At 41.6% G+C, this 22,706-nt stretch overlaps 1 protein-coding gene across 1 annotated transcript in view; it reads left to right on the plus strand.

Annotated features, from left to right (window-relative positions):
• The window catches only part of LOC111218152 (mitogen-activated protein kinase kinase kinase kinase 4-like), a 108,264-nt gene that overhangs the window by 40,010 nt on the left and 45,548 nt on the right, over positions 1-22,706 (plus strand). Inside the window, exons 3-10 of the mRNA XM_022740288.1 lie at positions 4,503-4,559; positions 16,448-16,573; positions 18,537-18,647; positions 19,047-19,137; positions 20,931-21,061; positions 21,555-21,609; positions 22,096-22,174; positions 22,276-22,451. Of these exons, the coding sequence (XP_022596009.1) occupies positions 4,503-4,559; positions 16,448-16,573; positions 18,537-18,647; positions 19,047-19,137; positions 20,931-21,061; positions 21,555-21,609; positions 22,096-22,174; positions 22,276-22,451 (826 nt within the window). The remainder of the gene's footprint in view (positions 1-4,502; positions 4,560-16,447; positions 16,574-18,536; positions 18,648-19,046; positions 19,138-20,930; positions 21,062-21,554; positions 21,610-22,095; positions 22,175-22,275; positions 22,452-22,706) is intronic.

A 22,706-nucleotide genomic window follows, 5' to 3' on the forward strand; every position in this document is an offset into this window, starting at 1 on the left:
AACTTGGTTAGAAAAAAAATCCCGTTGTGACTGACAGGAATGATGGACAAAACTCCAGCGAGAAAAAGCCACGTTCACTGTCTCAGTTCTGCTCTTTTGACGGACTGACGGACTGTCCCTCTGTCTTTTATACGTCCATATTAACCAGGTGTGAGCGTATATCTGTGTCTCGTTTCTGAACAAAGGAACCGGAGAAGATGATGTCATCTTTTAGCCATTGTGTGTGTGTGTGTGTGTGTGTGTGTGTGTGTGAGAGAGAGTGTGTGTGTTGGCGGTTGGGGGGATTCTGTAATTATTACAGTCTGCGTTCTGAGGTCACCTTTCTCACACACGGAGAGGAGACACACACACACTCACACACTCACACACACTCACACATACACAAGAACTTTTCATCATCTAGACAGCGTCGTGTTGTTAATAATTTCCTTTCAAAAAGCAGCTTCACTAAAGGAAAAGTGGTAAATATTTCCCTACATGAATTAAAGGTCAAATACCATGACCGACCTGTCAGAACACACCTTTTTCTTTACACACACACACACACACACACACACACACATTGGTCTTTCTCATTTCGCATTCCCTAGCCCCTTAAGCTAACCTTAAACATCACAACTAAATGTCTAACCTTAACCATAAACTAAACCTAACTCTAACCTTAAAGCCTTAAACCAAGTTTTAACCCTCAAACTGCTCTTTGATGGTGTGAGGATCAAAATGTCCTCACAAAGCAGAAATGTTGTCTTTAAACAAAAATCTGTCAACACAACCATAGACAGACATTTACACACACACACACACACACACACACACACACACACGCACACACACGCACACACACACACCTACAATAATGGGTGTCAGCCATGAGTGGTTTTATTCACTTCATGGACGCTTATGAAATTAAACCTAACCTCAACAAGGAAAGAGACAAGTCGTGTGTGTGTGTGTGTGTGCGTGTGTGTGAGAGAGAGAAGCTGTTCATTCATCAGCATCTGTCATGATGTCACTGGTGTCCATACAGCAGCTCCTATACAGTATATTAGCCTCAGGGTGTGTGTGTGTGTCTGTGTGTGTGTGTGTGTGTGTGCAGACACTGAAACCACAGGTTGGCCAAATGATGTACAGTAGAAGTGCATGCACTGGAGAGAATTCCTCCTGTGTGTGTGTGTGAGAGTGTGAGTGTGTGTGTGTGTGTGTGTGTGACAACGTGTGATTATGATCAATCAGTCGACACACATTCTTAAGCCTTCACAAAACTGCATCGTCAGCACCCGAACCTCCTCTCACTCCTAACACAGACACACACACACACACACACACACACACACACACACACACACACACACACACGCTGCTGCTTCTTCTTCTCTCAGGGCAGCAAATTGTTAAACAAGCCTTTTCGTCACTGGAGAAAAAGAAATGCAAATTGTGGAATAGAGATGTTGAGGTCAGACTGAGTACACAGTCAGCCAGGGGAAATCTTGTGATTCATATACTTTTTGTGTGTGTGTGGCGAGGGTAATTCATTTGTGCTTGTGTGGGTGTGTGTGTGTTTTCTGTGTGCATTAGTACATCAGAAATACCTTCTGTGCGTGTGTGTGTCGTGAGTTAGAAACGGATGACTCAGCGGCGCTAGAATAAGATGGATGCTGGAGTTTAATGGAGGCTGATGGAGGTCGGCCTGCTGTGGCTGAAAAGCACTGAGACACCACACACTTAGCACGCACACACACACACACACACACTTAGCACGCACGCACACACACACACACACACACACACACACACACACACACACACATCACATTGTCCACGTAACAGTCCATAGTTCAAGGATGAACAACTGAGTTTTTAGGACTTTGGCTAATGCTTTGATTTAATTCTGGATTTTTTTTTACCCAAGTTGTTGAAGTCTGTAAAACACATTCACCTTTTCTTCTTCTTCAAAAGAATAAAAAGTTCAGTTAGTGGTTTCTTTACTGGGTTTTGGGAGAGGAGCTCCATAACAAACACTTTAGCCCTGACATATTATCAGCTTATGAGGCTGCTGCGGCTAACAGGTTTACCAACTCTTGCCTTTTTCCACGTCAGCGGGCGAGAAGAACGATGAACGTATGTCCAGCGTTCACTCTCCTTTTCAGATGCTCCTCTGTTTTTACCGACTAGTTACCAACTTTGCCGGTCTGCTGTTACGGTGCTGGAGAGGTAGAATGCAGTTGGTTTTTACTGGCGGATTTTTTTCATGCTAAAAACAGCTGCTGTTGTAAATTCATTTGATGAGAAGCCTTAATGTGAAACCAAAGCAATAAAAAAACAAAACACACTCGAAGTGCAGAGCTGGTGGTAATTCAGTGATTAAACCCTTTCACATTACATGCAGCCGTCTGATTATTAAGTGTTTATGTAAAAGCTGTTCATTGGTGGAAGTTTGTTTGTGAGTTGTTGAGTTTTAGAGTTTTTGTGTCTTAAAATAGTTTAAAAACTAAACTAAATCATAATAAATTCAACAAATGTCTTGAAAGGATTTGATCTCAATAAGCAGATTTGATGAAATGCCACTGAGTGAATTGCCCTTTTGCATTTTAAACATCGTCAGACTCGCACATTACCACAGAAACATTTCCCCAGTGGAGTTGGGCTTTTTGTGGTTGTAAATGAATTGCTAGTAAAAAAACGTGTCTCTTTGGAACAATTGCCTTCACTGCTCACTCATAAATACATATTTTGTCGCTGTAATACACCTTTATCTTTTCTAGTTTTTTAAAATAACTTTTTCTAATTTAAATATCCTGTTAATGGCCCTCGTTATTTTCAGTCTCCTGTCTGCACTGCAAACGGCTCTGTTTGTCTTTCCCTTCCTCGCCCCTTCGCTTCGTCACCGTTTCCCCTTTGTGTTTTGTGGCTGATAACGTTCGGCAGCAGCCCACCTCCACTTTAATTTGTAATTGCCAGTCCTCAAATTTACTCAGTGTCTACACTCGTCTCCCCTTGCACACTGCTGCGCCATTTAGATATCAACAAAACAGAATAAAAAAAGTTGTGTCCTCTCCCAGCATCTTTACCGCGTCTTTAATTCTCTGTTTGCTTCTTACGTCGTGAGTTTTGTCTCATGCTTACTTCTTTTTTTTTTTTCTTTTTGGACAGCTGACAGTTTTGTCCTCCTTCACCTTTCCATTCCCACACTGTAGTTCCCACAGTCGGGCACCAGCAGAGATTTGCTTCCTTGTCATCTTTGCAGTTCGCTCTCTCAATCAGCCTTGACCTTTTTGCCAACCCCATCTCCACACACACACACACACACACACACACACAGAGACACACACACACACACATACACACAGACACACACACACACACATACACACAGACACACACACACACACATACACACAGACACACACACACACACATACACACAGACACACACACACACACATACACACAGACACACACACACACACATACACACAGACTCACACACACACACATATATATATACACACTTGTCCCCCGTGGCTTAAACCAAAATGGGCTAATCCGTCATCACTCAAACTGTGGACTGCGCCAACTCATTCAGGAACAGGGGCCAGTGGCTCAGGTGTCGCTGTCCCGTTTCACACAAAGGAAACCTGATCATGTGGCAGTTCAGACACACACACACACACACACACACACACACACACACACACACACACACACACACACACAGGCTGCAACACATGATGCAGACTTGTGTGGGTTTGCACAGACGTTCACTCTCCCTGTGTGTTTGTCTTCCCTCTCCAGTTTTCCGTCTGTGAAAACATTTGAGATAGCATTGTTAGCCCACAGAGGCAACTGAGCCATTCTGGTCAAGTTGTAGAGTGAGAACAGGCTTCAACAGCAGGGTCTGTGCTGCTGTGTTCAACAGGCGTTACCGTACTCTACGTACGCATCTACATCTACCTATGGAGGCACATTAAATCCTCCTGGATGGTGTTTTCATTTTTAAGTCTAACTTGAAATCTTTCTCATTAATTTTGTATTTTTGAACGCTCCCTGAAAAAGAGGAGAGAGTTATGTTTTAATTCCTTGCCCACGCTGAAAACACCCGAGTCTGTTAAGGAATGCTGAAGGTTTGGAGCATCGCCCATGATTCTCCACACTATTGTGGAGGAAAATTGGTTGTTATGAATCTGGTTTTTGTTTTTATGACCATCTGCATCGGCCTGTATGTTTACTCAGCCCGTGACGCCTGGAAAGCTTTTTGATTCTCACCAACAATTTGCACAGCCATGACATCGGTCACTTTCTGGCTTCTTTCTGCAAAACTAAAAGAAAAGTACCGTCATTATTGTCATATTGTTGCTCTAGATTGTCCTATAACTGAGCTATTCATATCTGAACAATAGAGACACAGATTGGTAAATGGTCATGATGATGTGTGTGCTGCATGGTGGAAAGAAATTACAGGTTTACCTCGTCCTCATGTCTCTCTCTCTTCTGTTTTTCTCCAGGGTCGACATGTCAAGACGGGACAACTGGCGGCCATCAAGGTCATGGACGTCACCGAGGTCAGTAAACACAGATGTGTACTTTTAATATTTGTTGCTATTGGTCAAGTTTCCATCTAAATTTAGTATCAATTATAACAGAATTTTCCACCCATCCATTGAATACTGTTGTGTGAATATGAAGGGGTTGATAAACTTTGATAAAAGAGGAAGAAGGCGCAACAAGACGATGTAATTAACAGAGCGCCAGCCAAACCTCAAGATGGTGGAAATGTAGAAAACATAGGAATTATGGCTTTTGTTTCATGCATTCATTTGTGTACGTAACAGTTTCTTCATCACTCCACACAAATCTAATGTTTTCATCTGCCACTATTTCTTTTATCTTCACTGGAGCCGCAGCTTCAGACGTTGAAGTCACATCTTTCATGTATGGAAAGATTTAATTCCTGCGTCCTTTTTCCAATGCACTTTGTCGCATTTTCCTTTTATTGTTGCACCGAGGTGGATGGAAACAGAAGTCTCATCTTAAACTGCAGCTGCACTTGTTGAATTCTGTAAAAAAAAAATCTGAAATCTGATTTTTTTTCCTCTTTTCTATCATGTGTAGTGTTGGATGAAACAAACATTGACTCTTGTTGTGTGAGAGATGTCACAGTTTCACACAGCTATATTAAAATATCTCCGCTTTGAAGAGAGGATTGTAGACAGTAGTAACATAGATGCATGAAAAATGCATGAAGTGAGACTGCAGCAGTTACCAGCCTCAGCACAGCAGCCACAGAATACAGCTTTTGCAGATTTGGAATTGATCCCAAATTTAGATTCATTACATCTGACAGAATAAATCAGAACTAATTCTTTATTCAGATGTTCAGTTTAACAGTTAACACCAAAACAAACAGTTTCCCCGACTCCCCTTCCTCTCTCTGCTCTACACCCTTATGTCAATGTTTTCTCTCCAAAAATAGTCATAACGCTCAGACTTGTAATCACACAGCTTCCATCCTTCTTAGTTTATTGGATAAAGCTGAGTTTGTGTTTTAAAGCTCAACTGATTTCCAATTTCCCCAGGGCAGTTTAGGCAATAGTCTTAAAGATTGAACATTGGTGTCTGTGTGTGTGTGTATTGAAGCCCACGGGTGCATGCTGGCCAGCTTCCACAAAGTCGAGGAAGGACCCAGAGGGCTGTGTCTGCCTGTGTAATCGGAGCCTGTTTTTCTTGGATGTGTATACATGCACAAACGTCCTGGTAGTCTAATACAGTTAAACTGAATCTCACTACACTGATAATAATATTTGGCGCCTTTTGTTTTGTTTTGTTTTTTTTTTTCCCCCCTTCCTTTGGTGTTACTCATCATTGAATGAATAACGAAATGAGAGAATGAGAAAAGTATTCGCAAACACATACTTGAGGCCACTTGACCATTTCCTGCCCAGACGCCTTAAAGAGGAACGAGTGTATCATCAAGGCATGAAATCCTTTAATCTGGGTGAACCACTGAAGAGGATTGTGCTGTCTAACAGCATCTATAAAACCCCTGATAATTTACCTTAAGCTGTGTTTTTAGGGTGTTAAATGTTTTAGTTGAAATGTTTTAGTATGTTAAATGTTCAAATCCATCATCATTAAATAGTCTTGATACATATCTTAAAGGTTTCTCATAGATCAGGGCAGTGGTTTCTCAGCCTTGAAGCGAGACCTACTTGTGACTCCTCATGTCCTTGGTGTAGATATGAATTATGAGCAGTTGAACTAGTTTAACTAAGTTGCATGTTGTGCTCCTTCTAATAAGGACATGCTTTGTAATATTTACATATATATGGTGCACGGTACAAATTGATTCATTTGATATTTACAAAATCGATTGTTAATTCAGTGCTGCACTGACAATTTTTTGTTAAAACTATTTTACCTTTCACACTGTTTCATCTGAATGATTTTCAGAGACCTGAAGAGGTGAAAGAATCCAGTATTTCACAAGTAAAAATGATGTAAATCTAATTTTTTAACAGAAATATGTTGTCCTGACTTATCCATTTAATCATCTCATGACCCTCCTCACTCATTGTGGGACCTGTGAAGCGGTGCATTGATAAACCATCAACATTTTGTATCTCAAGTAGAGATGCTACATGAAAAGCATGTTACACACTCGATTTCCCCAGCACTGACACCTTGTTTTTGCTTAACTGACTCACCTTAAAATGATTGAAATTATTTAGTGGTCAAGCCAAACCACATCAACAAACCTCACCCTTATTAGTAATGTTATTCCATGCTCATCCTCAGTGTTGCAATCCCTGTGAATTTATCCAGCAGGACAATAGGAGGAAAGGAAAGAACTGTCTGCTGGGAGGTTGTCGTGACGACGATGATGATGATGATGATGATGATGTCGGACAGATTGTAGCCTTTTATGTAACAATGAGTATTGATTAGTCATGTAATCCATCATTTCCCTTCTAATGCTGAGTAAATGTAAACAACGTGGGGTTTAGTAGGAAGTTTTAATGTCAAAGAATTGTTAAATGCTTTTTTAAAGGGCTTCTCCACCTCTACTGAATATAATACAGAAAAACTATGATCCCAAATACAAGGAAATTCAATAATATTGTTACTGCTGAACCATCTGTGATGGTGATTAGTGAGTCTACCAGTCCTGTTGAAAATACTCAGGGTTTAGGAGTGTACCTCTTACTGTGACCTGCAGGCACAAATCTCCATCTCCAACTGTGGAGATTAGAGACAGGACATGAAGAAGGATCAGGAGCATTTGATGGGAATGTGTTTGTGTATTCATTCGAGCTCAACCCCTGAAGAGAAATACACATGTAGGGGATATTCAAGACATGACGGTTAATTTTTTTTTTTTTTCTTCCTTCTCCTTCAAAAAAATTTAGAGTGGTCCTTTACCACACAGTTCAGCCGTTTTCTAAAATAAACATTCAGTTTGTCTGGATGTTTGCCAAGAATGACGGTTGAGAAGAGGAAGTTGTTTGCAGTGGAAAAGCTTGAGATTTTCACATGCACATACACACACACACACACACACACACACACACACTAATCTCATGCAACATTTATTTGTGTGTGTGTGTGAGAGACCTCTGAATCTTTCCACAAGAGCCTTTCATACACTCACATGTCATAGATGCAAAACAACACAGCTATACATCTTCTTTCCCGTGTGTGTGGTTGTGTGTGTGTGTGTGTGTTTGTGTGTGCGTGCATGTCCACTGTCGGCTCCTTGTGCACTTCTCGGCATATGTGCTCTGACCCACATACCACTTCCTGTTCCATATACAGAGCAGCAGAGAGGAGGGGTGGGGAGGGGGGGGTGGAGACAGACACTGAGGAGGACAGAGCAAGTGGACAAGGAGCGAAATACAAGGGCAGGGCCGTGTAGAAAACATTTCATCGTGTCAGGCAGCATTAAATATACATGTTGTGATATAAATCAATTCAGTGTTAAAATTACTGTCACAAATGTGCATCTTGTGTATCAGCACTGTGTCTTTTGCAAAATAAAAACAACAGCATGTGTGATGTGTTAAGACTAAAATACGTCTTCAGGCTGAATATAGGTGAACATGCAGGAGCTGGAGACACTTGACAGGCTTTTCTGTTTATATAAAGGTGAAATGATTATTCAGTTAGTCAACAAAAAATTTACTTTGATGATACTTTAAGTCATTTTTGCAAATATTTGCATGTTTCAGCTTCTCAAATTTGAGAACTTGTTGCTTTTTATTGTCCTGCATTATAGTAAATTGAATATCTACTCTCGTGTTTTATGGAATGATAGAAGATTAATCTAAATTAATAAATTAAAACCATCTCATGTTGCACTGTGGATGTGTTTGACCTACAGTTACCCTGAACACCCTTCTCTGTGTAGGTTCACAGAGATGTTTACATGTATCTTTGCAAAAAACGTAATTCCAACTTCAGTTCTTTGTCTTGGTTCCAGCTGAGTGCCTCACTGCAGGGGCCTGTTGCAGGGGATGGGTCTAATTGCTGGTATGTGAGACTGAAAGCGTTGTCCCTCTTTAAGCTTTATTGGGTGATGCTTCGGGTGATAAACGTTTGTGGTGTTTTTCATCTTTTACATTTTTTTTATATCAACACTTAAAGGTGCTGTATGTAAGAATTTGCTGTTGCTGCATAGCCAACGTTAGCATTAACGGCCGTTTACTTAATGTTACAATACAAATTCATTGGTTTACTCATCAATTCTCTATTTCTATCACTGCTTTTATTTTCTGATAATGGTCGCTTCCCAAGAGCCTCAGCCATTTTTGCTTCTGCCATTTTATTCACTGATGAGAGGCAGCGCTACTTCTTCATCCTCTCATGTTGGATCTCACTATCGTTTCCTGAGGAACAAAGTGCTGTTACAGGTCGGGACAGGCCGGAGCTAGCTGCCTAGCATGCTAACTCCTTTAGATTATCCCTGCAACAAAACTCATAGACGTCTTTGGTATAACGTCAAAACTGTTATTTCTTCACATGCAGTTGATAATTTCAGTTCATTTGTGAATGTTTTAAACTAAAATACCTATAAACCACCTTTTAAAGTGTTTCTAAAGGAGCGCTCACTTCTTCCATCTTTCTGTCCAACTTCTGACACCAAAAAAAAAAATTGCAGTTGATGTGTTGATCTAACTCAACCCGCTGTCAGGAAGTCAGCTCCTGAAGGACAACCATATGATTGATGATAAATAGCACTGTTATCGTTTGTGCGGTTGGCTGTTTGTGCATCATCAAGCAGCGCGGCTTGTCGACAGTATATCAGAGTTTCTTATTTTCCTATAGGGAACGCTTGTGAACTTCTCTAAGTGTATGATTTTCTCTTTAATGTGTTGTAAGAGGAGAAAAAGGAAAGTCAGGGATCGAGCGAGTGAAACCTTAGACGGCGAGAGAGGGAACTTAGATTGGAGGAGAAATCCGCGAGGGAGTTTTTTTTCCCCTCTTTCCTCCTCTGTGAAGGTTCAGCTGAAGTGCAGTGGGATTATGGGAGGGTCTATTACTGCTCGCGTGCTTCTCTCTTTCTCATTTCGCTACCTCTCGTCTCTCCCATCCATCTATCTTCTCCCTTCAGTCCACACTCTTTTTTTTTTTTTCTTTCTTTTTGTTGTTGTGGTATTCACCCACATTCTCCCCTGTGTTTTCCCGTCTTCTCTTCCTTTTTCTTTCTCTTTTAGTCACCACCTCTGTTTTCTTTGAGAAGTGAGTGGGTGTGAAAGAATAGACAGAAAGGATGAAGTCATCTTTATCCCAACAGGAAATCGGAAGGAAAAGGATGGACGGAAAGAGAGGTGGAGGTAGAGAGAGAGAGAGAGAGAGCGAGAGAGAGAGAGAAGCTGCAGCAGCTCTGCATCTCTCACTGCCGCTGTTGACTTGATGTAATCCAGTAGGATTCAGTTGGGAAAAAAAAATCAATCTTGATGAGTCGAAAAACTCCACAGCGAGCATCTTTATCTCAACTTTTTGCTTCCCGCGGGGGAATAAATCGCTTTTGTCGTTATAATTTGTAGCTTGCTGAATCACTTTCTGTGAATTTCGCACATGAAACAAACTAGACGCATTAAAGCAAGTCGACTCTATCTCGGTCTGTCCGTCTCTCTCACCTCCCACCCTCCCCTCCCCTCCCCGTCCCTTCAGAGGTGTGAAAGTGAAAAGTAGGAAGGTGTTGAAGGCATGGGATTGTGATGTTTGTAACTCTTCCTAAGCCTCACCAGCTGCAGCGTGGAAGAGTTTGCATCGCCGCTGAGTTGGTGGATAATAGAGTTGAAACATCTCTGTCGGACGGTCTCCGGAGAATGAATCTAATGACTTTTCAGGCCAATTCCAGTGTCAGAGTTTTCACTGAAGCTGTGAAATATCAAGAATATTTATACGTTTTCAAGATGGATCGGCACAAAATTTAGAAAAGAGGGGCTTGGCATATGGTCTTTCTCCTGTCCATACTGTCTGCAAATGTAAATGATCTGAGTGTAAATGATGGGGAACAAAGTCCACAGTCCTCTACTGTGCAAAGCTTCAGCAGTTAGAAGTTAGAGAAATCAGGTGGGGCTGTGTCTAAGTTACAGTATGAAATTCTCTCTTTGTGTTTTCTCACTGAGGCGCAGTGGAGGGAAAATAAAAAGAGGGAATATCCCCTGACTTTGTAAAATACCTGCTTTGATTTGTCTAATTCAGACAGCTGAAGCCTCATATTAGCTTCAGCTGAAATTCAGAATTTATTTTTTGCAAAGAACGAGGACTGTGGATTTTGGCCTATTCAATGATCAGCAAAATAACTTGGCAGAAGTAGCGAACGTTTAGACCCACGAGGCTTCTTCAGATATGACAGGATCACAGTGAGTGTTTAAAATAATCAATGGATCAAGTCCCCTCCAGGTTCCTGGTTGCCTGTTAGAGATGTGTCGACCTCTCTTGGCCTCCATCAAAGCCAAAGTCTCCCTCCCACTCGGCTCCCGTTTTCCATTATGCTTCCATTTTGCTCCTCTCACATTGTGTGCTGTAATACTTCAGCAGCAATATGGCCGCCACCGAGTCTCCCCACCATTTCATGCCCAGGAATGATAATGAGTAGCTTCAGGACGCCTTGTTTTGAACGACTGACTGTGAATATATAGTTCAGGGAAAGTGAGACAGAGAGAGTGAGGGAGAGAGAGAGAGAGAGAGGGAGAGAGAGAGAGAGAGAGAGAGAGGTGAGGTGTCGTAGCGATGGGACACATGGACATGGGACTAAAGTCGTTATATGAGACAGTAATGGAAAGTGATGCTGCAAGGACGAAAGGGACAGAGAGTGACCAAAATAAATGAACAGTGAACAAAACAAGATGGAGAGAAAGAGACATAGTGATCATATAAAAGAGAGAGAGAGAGAGAGAGAGAGAGAGAGGATGATGTCACTGTCTCCTTGTCCAAGCAGCTGTATCCTGACCTCCAGGTCATTTTCTGTCCGTCTATCTCACACACACACACATCAGTCTGTGTGTGTGTGTGTGTGTGTGTGTGTGTGTGTGTGTGTGTGTGTGTGTGTGTGTGTGTGTGTGTATTTCTGTGTTGTCTCTGTTGAATTTAAATGATGCTTTCTGACAGACTGAGGTCTAAACTGGCTGCTAGAGCTCAGTATAGAAAAACTGTCAGGTACTGAAAATGGCAACGACTGCTGGGCCCCCGTTCTTCTTGAAAAAGGTTTGATTAGTCATCGGACAGAACTTTAATAAACAACAATTTTGAACTAATTGTTTGGACACTTTTTTCTAAAGGCCAGACATTCTCAGGTTCCAGATCCTCAGATGTTTTGTTGTTTTTTTTCCTTTATATCATATAAATTGAGTCACTTTGGGTTTTATCAAGTTGTGATGAGCATTTTCCACCATTTTCTTACATTTTTAGTCCAAAAGATTAATTGTTCAGTAGTAGTCAGATTCTTATCATAATGTTTCTTCAGCTGTGATCAGATAATGATTCCTGATTGAGGTCTTTTTTTGAAAAATGTTGAATACAGATCTAGAATGAAATCTAATCTAGAATCTAGAATGACACTCAGTAGAGCTCGTACCTCCCCCAAGGGGACATATTGGAAAGTGATGAAAAATCCCCCCCCCCCGTTTTAACTTGATCTGCCTCAAAACTGAATAGGTTCTTCCCTGACCTATGACCCATCCCTCCACCCAGTTTGGTGCAAATCAGTTCAGCACCTTCATTTTGTGTAATCCAGACAAACACGGGTGAAAATAACCTCCTCTGTGGACAAATTTAAAGTAATGTGCACCTAAAGTTACTCCCTCCATCCTGCTAGAAGAGGCAGGGCAGTGACTTTTCTCTCTGCTTGGCAACTTTTATTAGGACATGAGGATATTTAGTGTCTACTGGGCCGAGTTTTAGGTTTCTGCTGCTAACTGCTAACTGCTAACCCGCTGTCACTCCTCAGTCCGTGATTTTGTTCTTTCTCTCCAGTGATTTGAGATTGATGACGCTCTTCTCCTTCACTAGCTGATTCAGTTTGATGCCGGGTCGATGTTTTTTGGATGTGGATGCCGTGTTTTCTCATGAGCAGTGTAACCGTTCTTATGTTCTGTCAGTCGGAGGTGATTCTTCTCTTTCCCTCTTTTTAGCTGTAATTTTGAACTTCTATTCATGTCCCCGTGGAGGATAATGCGTAAGAACATTTCTGCTGTGTTTCTCCTCCTTCAGTCTGGACGCGGCATCTGTAATTACGCTGACTTGTTCCAAAAACGTTCACATGACTGACAGTTTGTGGGCGACGGGATGTTCTGGTGACCACAGAAGGTCCCGGTGTCTGTGCGAGCTGATTTTCTGTGCATCTCCCATCAGATCTTGAGTGGTTCTGCTTTTATTTTCACAGTTTACATGTCTGACTGACTGGTTGACTGACAGGTCACCTGACTCACCTGCTTTGTGACTGGTTGGATTGACTGCCGGCTCACTGATGGTCTGCTGCTGATGAGTGGATTAACAGAAGGACTGGCTGGCCGGCAGTCTGGTTTGCTGGCCTCCTGAGTGATTGGTTGGCCGGCTGCCTGGCTAAATGACTGGCTGCCTGGCTGAAGCAGTAACCAACTGGCTGGCTGACTGACGGTGACTCAAGGGATTGGCTGACAGGCTGGCTGACCGACTGACCCCATCATCTTTACAGGCAGTCGCAACTCCTGCTGAACTCTTTAAACAGCAGCAGATTAATGCAAAATAAATAACAGACAAATAGTTTTTTCGTGGCGTAGAAACAGCACGCGGCGACGTCCTGCCATCAAAACCTCCTGCTGACTTCTACATGTGAAACGACGAGCGTAGCATGAATGTACTGAAAGCTGAGCTGTCGAGCGCAGCGTGAAAGTAAACTCACTTTTATTTTTAGACATCTGTTCTATAGAAGCAGCTTGGTTTGACTTTTGTCTCGGTAATAACAGCTTACAGTGCAAAAATAGTTGTATGAACGTATGAACAGTCTTGTTTCAAAGTGACACCCTTACCATATGAAAACGCTCTCAGAATGACTGGCAGCAGAGAAGTTGCAGCTTTATAAATAATCGTAGATAAGTTTGGTTGTGGTGCTCTGTGTTTCGGAGATAGTGTCACCGAGCTGCAGGTGATGTGTTTTTTATAGACGTGCAGAGGCTGACAGTGAATGCATCTTTCATCTTTAAATGCTGAAGTTTGGCAGAGTTGCCCTCTCACCTCTGGACCTGACTCAGAAATGTCAGCAGAGACGCCGGCTGCCTGTCATCTGTTGCTTCCTGCAGCTGCAGCGCTCGATAAGACGTGTGAGCTTTAGTTTCTTCCAGTACCAGCACGTAACACCAGTCGCTTCCTGTTTTTTTTTTATTTATAAATTAACAAAAAAACAACCAAACTCATATCCATTTTGACAGCCAGGCTGAACTCGACAGCCAGCAGAGCGAGGTAGCTAGCAGCAGTGATAAATTTGAAGGTTGGTAAATGTCTTGGCAGTCAGGCAGCATTAACTCACCAGTATGAAGACGTATTTATTACAGTTGCATTACAGCCAGTAGTTAATGTGCCTCCTGCAGTTAAAAGACTATTCTTAAATAACTTAACGCTCCACAGTCGGATCTTGGCTCCTGTTTCAGCACCACAGCGTGATTCAGTATCTTCTCTTCAGCCAGCTCAAAGTCTGGGTTGTCATCATCTTCAGATTGGTTCAAAGATTCGCTTGGTAAACTACAGTGCTTGTATTTCCTCTTACACCGTTCTGGTGCCAGTTGTGTTTATTTTTGTATCACTTATCCTTATTGATTATACACTTTATATATCACTTTTCCAGAGTGTTTTGATCATATCTTTCCTTGAAACAACTTCCCTCCCAACCTCTCACCCATGAACTGATGAAAACAATAATGATGAATTAAAATAACAAAATAAATAAATTACTGAAACACATATACCAACATGCTTATGTGCATACCTGCATACCTACATAGCAAAAAAAAGGGGGGGTACAGTCTCACTTGGTAAATGCCAAATTTAAGAAGTTTGGTTTTCAGGAATTGATTCCAAAAATATAAATAATGAATCCAACCTTTAATGACTTTTATTTTTTGATCATGTGTGCAAGCCTTTCAATCGCTTTGCAAGAAGAAAGTTACTTTCATGAGTTCTTGGAGACAATACTTTTGGGCTGAATCTTCTTTGTGGATGATGTTGGAAATTATGTTGATTTATTCCTTTCCAAGAGTCCTGCGAGGATTCACACCTCCACATGAAATGGAATAGTTAACTTTTCTCTGTCAGTTGTGTTTATTGGTAGCGACGTAGATGAGATGGAGCAGCTATAAAATATCTTGCGTGTAAAATAAATGCACAAAACTGAAGAAGCGTTATTGAACCCCAGATAAACACAAAACTTTGGGCCCCCTCAACAAGCCACATTATGTGACCAAAAGTATGTGGACACGTGGACATTAGACCAAGTAAATCCTGATCTAAAGTTTTTCAACAGCAGGGAAACAGGTGTGGATGATACAGCTGTTTACATTTGTACAACAAGCTGCCAAAATGTCACAAGCGTCAATATGAAAAGCCAAACCCCCACCCCCCCACCCACAGCTTCCCCTTTGTGGACTTGTGAGTCCAGGCCACAGCCGCCCATCACGCTCCCGCTTATCGACTGGCTGTAATAACAGTGAAAATGTCATGTCGTGTCTGCCCCAGTCGGCCTGGTGAGATGAGACGCACGGGTTCGGCTGATGCAAAGTACTTGCAAATAAATGTCACACAGCCTCAGTGATGCCGCAATGATTGAGAAATAATCACTTGATCTTGTTACACGTCTGTATGCCTGTCTGAGTCTGCCCTGTAATATCCTGAGTGTGTGAGCCGGAGTGGAGGTAGGTTGTTTGGCTCAATCTGCATTTTTGTTTGGAGTAATATCCGTTTATTAGACTGGTTTGAACAGCGTTTTTGTTCCCGTGCTTGGCTCTTCAGCTCGTCTTTCATAGATGGACTGAAAGCCAACAACCAGCCAAATATCCTGAGTTATAGCTTTGGTTGCTGAGATTGTGATAGTTCTTTTTAAACCTTGTACCTAAATAATAGGTACATTTGTTTTCTAATACTTTTCCATATCACCAGTTTCAAAAAAATTCACTCTCCACACTTTCTATGGAGCTGGTCGACTTCCAGCAATAAAGACTGTGCCTGTGCAGCTGGTTTGAAGAAACACAACCAGAGGTGATGCTGTAAAGGCAAACGCTCAGGGTAAACGCAGGCCAGAATAATATGTAATATTTTATATAAAGGCTGCAGCTAATGTTGATCTCTTTGTCACAATCAGTTGATTAGATTGATTAATTTTGATTAATGGCAATCACAATCTCCCAGAGCCCAAGGTGATGTCTTCAGATTTCTTGTTTTGTCTGACTAACAAACTTAAACCAAAAGATAAGAAGAAAAAAGTACAATTTACAATAACATGAAACAAAAACTCCTCACATTCGAGAAGCTGAAACTAGAAGTTCAGTGCAAAGTTTGATCACAAGGTGGAAGAACCCATGTACTTAAAATAAATGTCTGCATAAATTCCTTATAACAAGCTTAAACTTTAGGCACAAATACAAGTTAAAGCACGATATAACAGGATGAAGTGTTGGAGCTGCACTTCACTTGCAGAGATGTGATTAACGTGAATATATTCTGAAAATCACCTGACACTGTCGTCGTCTTTCCAGGTGACCTGATCCTGAAAATTCAATAACAACTGTTGTTTATCTGTCAGAGTGTCTCGGTGCTGATGTTTCCATCCTTCCTCTGCGTCTCCACCTTGAAACAACCTGACCAGAGGAAAATAGATTTATACTGTTTGTTTTGATTCGCTCCATTAGTTCATATAATTGTTTCCACGCTGATGGGTCTCTCTCTCTCTCTCTCTCTCTTTCTCTCTCTCTGAGAGAGTGTAGAGGAGGAAATTAAGCTGGAAATCAACATGCTGAAGAAGTACTCCCACCACAGAAACATCGCCACCTACTATGGAGCTTTCATCAAAAAAAGTCCACCAGGCCACGATGACCAGCTATGGGTGAGTTCTTAGTTTTTTAAGGATGTAATGTTTTCACAGCAAAGCGTTTCAAGTTACGTTCACCTGAAACTTAATACAACAATCATTCTTCAACTAGTCCTGACCAATCACATCCTCTAAATTTGTAACATAGCAAGTGAAATAAGAGCATCTGTGGGAAAAGATGGAGCAAAAGTGGAGCAGAAAGAGATTGATTTTACTTTAAAGAGGAAAATCCTTAAAGTTGTTTATTGACCGTCATCTGTCATAAAGTTTTAAATGAGGCAGGAACCAAAAAGTGCAGATGCTGCAACCAAAACTAAAAGTTTGACTTTACTTGTTGTGTGAATTCTAAAGGAGACTATTAGCTATAAATCTATTAAGTGTTTCCATTTATACAACACCTGAACCTGCAGTGTTATTTTTAGTGAACCCCTCGACTCTGTCAGAGAGACGCGACAGATCAGCACTCAGGGGCTTGATGTGGCTACAGTACATCAGGGCTATATTCAGGGTTAACATGCTTGCACATACCCGATGTGTTCACACACTTTATTACTTACAGACAATAACAAATGTGTTTCCCCCAACGTCACAGCCCTTACTGGCTCTCTTCCCTTGGAAGAGGAGAAGAAGAAGAAGAAGAAGAAGAAGGAGAGAGCAATACAAACGCATAACAAATCAAAAAAAGTGAAACAAGACAGAGAAGAGGAAACAAATTAAACAAACGAAGCCAAAATGAGAAACGACAGTAAATCGGAGAGAGAAACACAAGAGGGAGAGGAGCAGCGGGGGAGATTTATAGCTGCTCGGTTTAGAAGGAGCTTGTTTTATGACCCTGATCCTAGAGAGGAGAGATCTCGCTCTCGCTCCACAACACGGCCCGGTATCTGTTTTTACAGCTGCTTCCACGACCCCCTCACAGCCCCCCCCCTACTGTTATGACTTCATGCTGTCTGGTGTGTGTGTGTGTGTGTGTGTGTGTGTGTGTGAGTGTGTGAGTGAGAGAGTGAAAGTGTCATTTTCTTCTTGCATCGACCATCAGTTAAGACTACTTGTCTTCTGGAGAAGAGGTTGTGTGTTTGTAAAACATGTATCTTTGGGTCGGACACAAACTACGACAAGCTTTGTGATTATTAATGCACAATATAGTGGCAAATTAGGGGGGAGGGGGCAGATTGTCCTGCTTATATCATGACCATTTGTCAATATAAACTTTATATTACCCAGGTCATTATTTTTATTATCTGGAATCATATGTTGTGATCATTATATGTTCTGTCTAATTATTGGATCCCGAGCAAACGTCAAAAAATAGGTTGTTGAAGTTTGTGTTTGACACATTTCTCATGTAAAGCTCAGCAGACAAACACGTGACTGGATTCAAACATTACACTACTGAGCGGCGGGGGCCGAGGGCGCTCAGGAGATAACATGCAGTATTTAGTCCTTGCATATCAGCTGTAGGAGACGCTGTATGAATGATGACTGCATGACCACGGGTGTTTGCTAATGCAATTGTTTTCCACATGAAGACCACTTCTCCCATTAGCCCCTCTGCTTCCTGTTTCCAATCATTGCACGGGGTAAACATGTTGGAAGTGATTTTTCCTTTGGCCACTTCTACCGCTGCTGCTTCGACCACTTCCTGTCATCAGATACTCTGTAAGTGTTGGGTGCATACAGCGATTCCAGCAGATTTGCATTCAGATCTGTCCTGGTGGCTCACCAATGGAAAATGCAAAGTATAAGCTAATAGAGGCTGACAGTTCCCTCAGTGATTGTCTCAGTTGTTGAAGGCAGTTATACTACAAAATGAATGTGGTGGTGGTTTATTGTGTAGCTACTTTAGCAGATGTTTTCTGTAACACACAAAACGATGGTGTGTGTGTGTGTGTGTGTGTGTGTGTGTGTGTATGAGAGTGTGTGTGTGTGTGTGTCCACAGTCCAGTCCTCTCAGTATCCTCTGTCCTCTCTCCTGCAGCTGGTGATGGAGTTCTGTGGCGCCGGTTCCATCACAGACCTGGTGAAGAACACCAAAGGCAACTCGCTGAAGGAGGACTGGATCGCCTACATCTCCCGAGAGATCCTCAGGGTCAGTCCTCTATTCACAGCTAACCACTAACTTCACTGCAGAATGATGGGATGTGTGGTTTTGATGCAGGTACTTAATGAAGTTAGGATTTTAATTGGTTAATTGGACAATATGGCAACAGGATCTTGAAAACACCACAGATAGTACAGCCGCAGAGTTCGCTTCCAATATCAGTGACCTGTTTACACAGATTGATATAATCCTACAAATTTCATATCAAGTTATATATTTCAATACACTAAATAATAACAGAAATACTAAAGAAAAAAAATTGTCCCTCAGTCCTGTTGCCAAATCTTTGATGGAGTCTATTATTTTGATTTTCTCAGCTGCTCTGTGACGCTCCGTGTATGTAATGTGTTTTATTTTTTTTTGGGGGGGGTGGCATTATCTCCACAGGGATTAGCTCACCTGCATGCTCATCACGTCATCCACCGTGACATCAAGGGACAAAACGTGCTGCTGACTGAAAACGCTGAGGTGAAACTGGGTATGTGTTGGTTTTATTTTGGTTAAACTGTGGGCCCGGCCGCACTCGGCCTGCGTGTCGACCGGGAGCTGAGCGTGCACTGAGGTCCGGATGACTTCACTGAAAAAATACTGCAGCGCCAGATTTGAGTCAGCGCAGCGTCATGCTTGTGCCAGCTGGGGCTTTTTTTTTTTATTGCCAGTGTTGTTTTATAAAGTTTCACATGATCGCACAGTTGCAGGCCGGTATCCAAGTCAGTTTTACTAGAAATTAAAAAACACATTGCACATATCGTTTGATCATTACGTTGCAAACAGCACTACTGAGCAGTTGTCAATATCTTTAATATCGTTTGCTTTTTAAGTTTAAATAAATTTTATATGATTTAATAAAGAATCCAGTGGCTAATTTTTTGGATTACACATCGTGTTGCGTCATAACTAAGGTTCCCAGAATCAGTCTTCTCTAATCTAACCCTGACTGGGATTACACCAGAGCGTACAGTCATATTGCTGCTTGTCAACATAGTTTTTCTGTCACTGTTTTCCTGGCTGTGACGCAGAAGATGCGGCTGCCACTCATAATCCCACCAACAAAGATGTGATTGGCTCAGTCTGAGTATCTACGACTAAAACAGGAGATAGAAATGAAACGCATGGCTCTATTTTCAGGTTACCTCTGGTCACTTGTGGATGATTAAAACATTAGTGCCAATCAAAGAAAATCTAATATTTCCTGTTTGGGTCTTTTCGCTGTCTAGTTGTGCTTGTTCTTATTTTAATCCGTAAGCCTTTCCCGTGTTTTAACTTGTCAAACATGATGTTTTATTTTAAAACCTCTGCATGAAAATTGCCCCTTTGACATTTTTATGAATCTTCTGCTCATCAGTCTTGTTTTTATTTCACTAATATCTACAATTAGATTACTATTTGTAGAGTTGTTACTCTTTGTGACCTTGTTTATTACTGTCCTGTGACACGCAGTATAAACCACATGTCTCTACTATAGCCACAGTAACACGCTTCATCTTAAAGGAGGCAAGACAGAGCTTTGACCTTTAGGCTGGGAGTCAGGACACGGACTGTGGCCACGAGTTGGTGAACGAAAGAACGAGTAAAATTTTCTATTAACGAGGGTCACAGGGCAAGAGACTGAATCGTTTATGTGGCTCAGAGGCTGAAATTTAAATGACCCCTCCGTTAATCTGCTTTCACACACGATCTGAACTGAACTTTAATCAAATTTGCAGTTTCTCATATTCAATGTTTGCAACTGGACTTCAAACATAATTTGTAATCCACAAGTTGAGCCCTGTCATTATGTTCCCAGACTCTCTTTTCATACTTCATTGGTTCACTGACATAAGCCCAAATATTTAAATGAAATGAAAATCAAGTCTTTAACCTTGTTAACATGTCCATATGGTGTTTTTTTTATATAATACAAGACATATCATACGTCATATAGCTAAGGAACCACTCGAAACCGAAACGTCATTTTGCGTGGATGAGGGGCGGGGCAAAATAAACCCGAAACCTCGTCGTTACAGAGAGAGAGTTTGCATTACTACAACACCAACACCATGTCAGCCACTGCCAGCATAAACAAATGAAAGATGCTAACTATGCTAACCGTTCTGATACGCCCTCTTTTAACTTGTTATGTTGGAAAACCATGTTAAACAAAATATTAATCATAGCAGAGTATTTTCACAGAGTTTAAAACATGTCTGGAGAGGAGGAGAGGAACTATAAGAGACACACACACACACACGATCCATCCATCGTAACCCAATGCTGATTTGTTCTTCCCAGTGGACTTTGGCGTGAGTGCTCAGCTGGACCGGACGGTAGGACGAAGGAACACCTTCATCGGGACACCCTATTGGATGGCTCCAGAGGTCATTGCTTGTGATGAAAACCCTGATGCCACCTATGACTACAGGGTAAGAATAAACACTGGATCTGCTGTTTAACAATATAACAGGGGCTGGACAGTAGGAATAGATCACAAGACATTTTATCAAGGTGAAAGTGACAAAACTATAAAAAAGCTGCAGCTGCAGTTTTTCTGTCCATAATTAAAAGGTCAGTCCAATCAAATAACAGAAAACATCATTTTCCACAGGATTTTTTTGCGGTGCTTTTGAAATCTCTGTTGCTGAGACTTCTGCTGCCACAACAGCCCAGAACAATGTTTTGTTATAGACACGCAGCCTCTGCAGGAAGTAGTTAGTGGATAATCCAGACTCACCGGGACACTGTCTGTGGAATGAAGTGTTGCTGTAAAACAGTCTGGGAAGTGTCAGAAATCACAGTTTTGTTCTGCTCAAGTCTGCTCCTGTAAGAGCTGAAACTGCTTCCTTTACACGTGTGTGTATTTGTTGGTAGGAATAAATGACAAACTGATACTGACTCATCTTCGCTTCTGTCCTTCAGAGTGACCTGTGGTCCTGTGGCATCACAGCCATAGAGATGGCTGAGGGAGCTCCGCGTAAGTACAGTCACATTGACCTAATGCTGTTTTTTTTTTTGGCATATTATGATAATTATTTTTGAAAAATTGCTAGATTTAATGTGATAAAATCAGAGCATCAGTGGCATGTTTTAGTCTCTGCTCTGCACAATTTATCGTTTGTTACTGCGTTGGTCAGATTTGTTGATGTTTGTTGAAGACAGATGGGTTACAAGTGGTGTGAGCAGAGGGGGGTGGTGGTTAAAACTAACAAAGTGCTACATAAATGCAGGTCCATTTACCATCTGTTTAGAGTGATTATACTAAAGTACCGCAGTTGATTTTACAATAATATGTACATTTTTTAATGTCAACATGTTATTAAAGCTTCAGCCCTACAGAGACTTTCTGTTCAACCTGTTTCTTCCTGTTTGGACATGAATACACAAGAAGTTCAGTCTAAAATCCGTGACTTTGCCGTGTGTTTTTGTCTCGCTGATCCCTCGCCTGTCTTGTTTCCTCCAGCACTGTGTGACATGCATCCAATGAGAGCCCTCTTCCTCATTCCCAGAAACCCTCCTCCTCGACTCAAGTCCAAAAAATGGTGGGTTAAGTTTTTAATATTTATCCTCTCTGTCAAAAGTTATCTCTCCTCTGAACAAAAGCAGATTTCTAACACACACATCTCAACTTTTAACTTCACAGGTCAAAGAAGTTCTTCAGCTTCATCGAGGGCTGCCTGGTGAAGAATTACACTCAGCGCCCCCCCACCGAGCAGCTGCTGAAACACCCCTTCATCCGGGACCAGCCCAACGAGAGGCAGGTCCGCATCCAGCTCAAAGACCATATCGACCGAACCAAGAAGAAGAGGGGCGAGAAGGGTGAGTCACTGCTGAGAAGCTGAGGAGCTGCTCTATGAAAATGTGTCCGTCAGCGGCAGGAAGGACAAAGTAAAAGGACGTTACATTACGTGCATTACAGAGGAAGAAAAAAAAACATTTAATTTGAAATACTGTCGTACAGTTACACTTTTTTTTGTGTGAAATATTAATTTTATTTTGCTGTTGTAAAAGAAAATTTCAAAATGAAATTAATTCAAAATTCAAAATAATTCATTTTAATGACTGTTACTTAGC

The sequence above is a fragment of the Seriola dumerili genome, unplaced genomic scaffold (assembly GCF_002260705.1).
Source record: "Seriola dumerili isolate Sdu_G_001 unplaced genomic scaffold, Sdu_1.0 BDQW01000052.1, whole genome shotgun sequence".
Classification (NCBI taxonomy): Eukaryota; Metazoa; Chordata; class Actinopteri; order Carangiformes; family Carangidae; genus Seriola; species Seriola dumerili.